The sequence below is a fragment of the Solanum stenotomum genome, chromosome 6, assembly GCF_019186545.1.
Source record: "Solanum stenotomum isolate F172 chromosome 6, ASM1918654v1, whole genome shotgun sequence".
Taxonomy (NCBI): domain Eukaryota; kingdom Viridiplantae; phylum Streptophyta; class Magnoliopsida; order Solanales; family Solanaceae; genus Solanum; species Solanum stenotomum.
Window position 1 is genome coordinate 3953399 of NC_064287.1, and position 5789 is coordinate 3959187.

General features: G+C 34.3%; 1 protein-coding gene across 1 annotated transcript; it reads left to right on the forward strand.

The window, feature by feature from the left end:
• The first annotated feature begins 961 nt into the window (after positions 1 to 961).
• LOC125867081 (probable RNA methyltransferase At5g51130) lies at positions 962 to 5533 on the forward strand. Its single transcript, XM_049547501.1, has 8 exons — positions 962 to 1155; positions 2957 to 3071; positions 3269 to 3316; positions 3780 to 4050; positions 4527 to 4614; positions 4708 to 4773; positions 4928 to 4996; positions 5077 to 5533. The coding sequence occupies exons 1-8, from the start codon at positions 1021 to 1023 to the stop codon at positions 5164 to 5166; spliced, it is 882 nt and encodes a 293-aa protein (XP_049403458.1). The 5' UTR covers positions 962 to 1020; the 3' UTR covers positions 5167 to 5533.
• The last annotated feature ends 256 nt before the right edge of the window (positions 5534 to 5789 follow it).

Genomic DNA, 5789 nt, shown 5'->3' on the forward strand with positions numbered 1-5789 from the left:
ATGGGGGGTGAAATACAAAAATTTGAAATTAAAAATATTTTTAAAAACAAACTTAATTTTTTTTTGGAGTCGAGGGTCGCTGGTAGGGATGGGGTGAAAAAATAAAAATTTAAAATTGGAAATATTTTTTAAAAATAAACTTTGATTTTTTTAGGGGTGTGGGGGATGGTAGGGGGCCGGCGAGGGGAGGGGGTTAAAAAATAAAAAAATTGAAGTTGAAAAATATTTGTTAAGAATAAGCTTTAAATTTATTTTTTCAACAAAAAAATTGTAATTTGAAGTTGGAGGAAAGTTTTGGAAAATGTTTTCCTTAATTTTTGAAGGGAAGTCATTTTCCTTAAATTTGTGGAAAGTAAGTTGGAAAATATTTTCCAAAACATTCAGCCCAACCAAACATGAGAAAATTGGAAAATATTTTCCTTCATACCAAACACACCCTAAAATAAGAAATTGAAATGTTTAGCTTCTTTCAACAATAAAAAACAACTTTTGCTTCTATCTAAAAATAATTGTATTGATTAGCTAAACCCCTTCATTTGCCAAAAAAAAAAAATACTTTTTTTTATTTCAAATTAAATGCTTGTGGCCTCCCGCAATAATAATGTCAAACAAACTGTTAGTAGTTACTCGTATATAATGTACTATTTTTTTTTGTTGCATAAATCGTAATGTAGGATTTGATAAGATATTTATAATTAAGTTTTTAAATAATTTCATCAAATTTAGTGGATAGAATTCAATATTGACGAGAGGGAGTTACTCGAATGGTAAGCACCCTTTACTTCCAATTCGAAGATTGCGAGTTCGCGTTATCAAGGGAGCAAAAAAGGTGAGAGTTCAATATATATTTTTTTTATTCCCAGAGATTCAAATAGTATTAAATTGAAAGGATCAAAAATGTCTGTAGAGATTATTTTGAGGTTATCCTCACATAAAAGAGCACTTTTGTTAAAGTGCTTATTTTCTAAAAATAAAGCCCTAAACCCTAACCAAAACCTTTCATCTTCCATAGCCTTGTCAATGGAGCATAATCAGCAGCATAACAAACGGAATCAGCCGGAGGACATGACAACGACGACGGCGACGGCGACCCAGAAGAGAAAACGAAAAGAAGTTGCTGTCTTTGGCAACTACAGAAACTACTATGGCTATAGAGTAAGCTTTTCTCTGCTTTCTCATTAATTGTTGGATTTATTGGTGCTAATGGATCATTTTTGCATCTAATATAAGGAAATGAATGTGTATTGGGTTGTGGATTGAGGTACCCTGTATATGATAATGAGCATGATAGGCGGACTTACCCCTTAGGTCGCCGGTTGGGGGGTCACGGCCACCCGGTAACCCTGGAAAAATGTATATAGGAACTGGTTGATTTAGTGGGCTCACCCGTCTTTAGCATTTTCCCAAAGTTTTAATTTTTTGATATTTAGTAGTTACAAAAGTTCTTTTTTTTTTTGGATTGCTTTTTTTGGTTTTAGTTTTAAGAGAGTTTCACTCCAAACTTTGTAGTAGTAAGTAATTGACATATGTATGTTATTGAAGAGAAAGAATTAACCTCTATATATTAAAGATGATAGTGGTGTGGCACTTTCAATTCTTGGGTTCGCCTCTGCAGGGTTGGAATAGTTAAGGTGGTTATAACTATTAGGTAATGGTTGATGTGATTATGTCTCATGACTATAGGGAAGGGAGCTTTTCTTGAACCGAGGGTCTTTTGGAAACAACCTCTTTGCCTCCACGAGGTAGTAGTAAGGTCTGCGTACATTCTACCCTCCCCAGACCACACTTGTGGGATTTCTCTGGGTGTGTTGTTGTTGATTATAGGGCAGGAAGAATGCAATGCACTCGTGATTTTGTGTACTGAAAGTAGAGTAAAGTATATAGGATACAAGCAAGGTAATAATACTTGGGGCTGATGAAGAGATTGAAAGCTGAAATGAACAATAAGGAGCTTAATTCTAAAGAGAAGATAATACTTATTCGAAGAAAAGTTAGTTTTTCTCCTCTTTTACCAACTGATCCTCTCTTTATCAGAAGGATGGAAGTTATTCCGAAGTATCTAGAGTCTCTTACAAGTGAAGAATGAGAAGGTTAAAGTCAATTAGGGGCAAAATTGTTAAGTTACCCTTATCTCAAAAAAAAATTAGGGGCAAAATTGTTTTACAAAAAAATAGAACAATAGTGAAAGTTACATTGGGTATGTTGTTGTACGTAGGAGCAGGGGGAAGGGGATGCTATCTATGGGATTAGAATCCTCCAATTACAAGGTGAAGTGTGCTCATCAAGCGAGTTGATCCTCATGAGAAGTTTGCATTCTTTGCATAGGCCATAGGGGCTGCACTTCTCTCTAAATCCTTGTATGAGTAGAGTTAGCCGGTTTTTAGACTCCAAATCTCTATTTCAGTGTCCTATCAAATCCCATTTATAGTGTTTTGAATTTTGTTGTATAACTTTTGTGGTCTTTTTGATCCAATTATTCTGTTACTCGGGATATTCGTTTGTGTTACCTTTAGTTAGAATATTCATCTCCTCCATCTGCCGCTATATTTTAAAATCAAATATCAGCAGTGTAAACAATTAATCACAGTTTATTTAAACAGAAATAATGAATCAAGTTTTCCTCACACAGTAATTTTTTGGTGGTGGGAGACTGAAGATCTTATCTATTTTTTTGTTCACTTCCTACATATTATTACATATTATTTCACTGGGTATGTTGTTGTTGTTGTTGTTCCTCTATATTATTATATGGAAGAACATCTGTAAGAATTGTATGGATGTATTAATGGAAATGATGTTGTCTCCAGAAATATTTAGGATAGCCTCCCATGTTCTCAAGAAAATCTTACTGCTCCCAAGTTGAAACACTCTTGGGAGCAGGGCAGCTCAGAATTTCATTTTGTTTTGTTCCCCCCCTTTAGATGGACTCTCACTGTTTGGTATCTCTTGTGCACAGATAGGTCAGAATTTGGAGGAAGATCCAAGATTAAAAGCTATGAAGAAGGAGTGGTTTGAAGGCAAGGATTGTCTTGACATTGGCTGTAACAGTGGAGTGATCACAATCGCTATCGGTACAACTTTTTGTTAATTACATAGCTGATTAATTCGGATATCTGTTTTAAATGGGATCTGAATTAGGATTTCACCTTATTTTTACTCGCATGCGGAACTTTTGCTTTGATAATCCCTGAAACATTGTCCACCAATAGATATTAGGCCTTTCCCTTTTCTTATCTTTTGTTAATATCAGTTACTTTTTTTCTTCCAGCACAAAAGTTTAACTGTCGAAGCATCCTTGGAGTCGATATTGATGATGGTAAGTATTTGAACTTTTCATTCGTCTATATATGTGTTTCACATTAGTTGATTCTGGCATGAAGAAATGAGGAACTGATTATGATGCTATAAATTTTCATGCAACTTGTGATCTGCATAAATTACTTTCACGGAGAAGTCATATTAGAAACTAATAATAAAAAAAAAGAAACTGTTATTGGGTTTTGAACACAGTGCATTTTGTTGATTTTTTTCTATAAAATTGGCTGGATCAAACAATTGTTTTTTCCAGGATAACAATGTGTGGTTGGATTATGTCATACTGTTTTGCATAAACTTGGTCTCTGGATCTCTTTTTGCTACTTATTGTCATAGTTGCTGATAATTTCATATTTTGTTATCCAAATAGTCATCTTAAGTAATACATGATGATGAATCTATCATTTGACCAAGAGTTGCTAGAATGTAGTTTATAACTTTGATTATCTCTGCTCACCTTTTAGCAAGAATCCAGGATGCCTATTGGACTCTCAGGAAAGCAGTGAGGAGTACTGGAGCTGTGCCAGCAGGGGTTGCCAAGTCGACTGAGTCAAAGAATGTTACTGGTATTGAAAACCATGAAGCCGAGTCACCTAAGAAGCCTGCAGGCATTGATTGTACAGAATCTCATCATGTGCAAGAGGCAAATTTGTCTGACATAGTCTCTTTCAGGAAGGGAAATTTTGTTCAGAATTGGCATCCAGGGGAAAATACATCTTATGATACGATTATTTGGTAAGTTCTCTTTTCCTTGAGCGTCATCTTATTTGTATGGTTACAGATATATGAAGAAATCCTTCTTGTTGATTGCTATCATTTTATGAAAATGGTAGCGAAGATATGATATGGTTAGAAATTGTGATTCCTTGCCAAAATCACCCAAAATAAACTAAAAGTTCACCTCTCCTTTTAGTGGTTTAGGCAAGTCATCTGAGTAGAAACAATAATACAAGAAAGGTGCAGGGTTCTCAATCTTTGGCTTTCCCGAAAATTGAGCGCACGAATGAACTCCAGAGGTTACTCACAGAGAAGATTAGACCTGGTTTTCTGCTTTTCTGTATCGCATAAGTCATATAATCTTAAGCAATGTAATATTAATATAAAGTATGTTTGCCTTTACTATTGTGAATTTCTGTAGTATTAGTGCTAGAAGATTTTGTTTTAATTCTATATGTATGTGTGCATGATCAATTGAATTTCTGTTGATGCAGTTTAAGCGTGTCAAAATGGGTGCAATTAAACTGGGGTGATGAGGGACTTATAACTTTATTTTCAAAAGTCTGGAGGCTTCTTTCACCGGTAAATATGTTACGTATTATACGAGAAGCATCTTTTTGGTTCTGGAAATAATTTGCTGAATAACACTTTTTGTCTGTATTTTTTTTGTAACAGGGTGGTGTCTTTATTTTGGAGCCTCAGCCTTGGAGTTCATACTACAGTAATCGTCTTGTATCTGAGGTATTCCCTTCCGTATTGTTGCTAGATTCAGATACGCTTTTTTTAACTTATAATTTGTACAGCCAATACCATATTTTGGGTTCTTTTCCTTAAAGCTCGAGCGTGTGGACAAAATTTTCATTTGGAGCATATTAATGTTTTCCTCGTTATGCAGACAACAAGAATTAATTATCAAGAAATTAAGATTCGTCCAGAAGATTTTCAAGATATACTTTTGGACAAGGTACGTAGCAGAGAATCTTTAGCTTATGAAACTTGGAAGATAAATATTTTATGATGCGTTAATTTTTAATCTGAATGCAGATTGGATTTAGAATGGTAGAGGACATAACATCCAGTGCGTCTGGTCGCAAACCTGGGTTTAATAGACCAATTTTTGCATTCTGGAAGTGATGCATTAAGGTTATGAAATTGCTTTATATATTTTATATCAACAACATATGCAATGTGATTCCACAAGTAGGGTTTGAGGAGGATATGATGTATACAAATCTTACTTTCTACCTTTGTGGGGTGTAGAGGTTGTTTCCGCAAGACCAGCAGCTCAAAAGGGATGTTATCGAAGCAAGATATCGAGCTATTGAATATATTCCAAATCTTTCTTCGTGTACTGGGGGTGATAATTTATTTCACCTCATTTGTAATTGGATGTATATGTATATTTTGTCTAACTGATAATTAGCCATGCCATGGTTTAGTCAAAATTTTGAAACAACAGGTCATCAAATACAGGTAGGTATAGAAACTTATGAATGTTCTATTCTAAGCATATAAAATACTATTCCAGGAAAAAAAAGAGTATGCTCAGAAAAAAATTGGAAATTCAAACTTGCACATGTTACAGAATTGGTATAAAAGAATCGAGAAAACGGCTTTTACATTGATGTTTAACTTTCTTCAAATCTTTTACAATCATTATTTAGTAAATTTTCAAGTATTTTCTGGTAGAATAGCAATAGTTTGATAAGATTGATCAACAAAGAAAAGAAATATAAAGATATCGACTCCACGTTAAG

What these genes read in the sequence shown, in the direction of transcription:
- LOC125867081 (XM_049547501.1), top strand. Translation starts at nt 1,021, where the DNA reads ATGGAGCATAATCAGCAGCATAACAAACGGAATCAGCCGGAGGACATG. An exon ending in AGTGATCACAATCGCTATCG is followed by an intron (nt 3,072 to 3,268) that starts GTACAACTTTTT and finishes TTTTTCTTCCAG; the next exon opens with CACAAAAGTTTAACTGTCGA. An exon ending in TCTTATGATACGATTATTTG is followed by an intron (nt 4,051 to 4,526) that starts GTAAGTTCTCTT and finishes CTGTTGATGCAG; the next exon opens with TTTAAGCGTGTCAAAATGGG.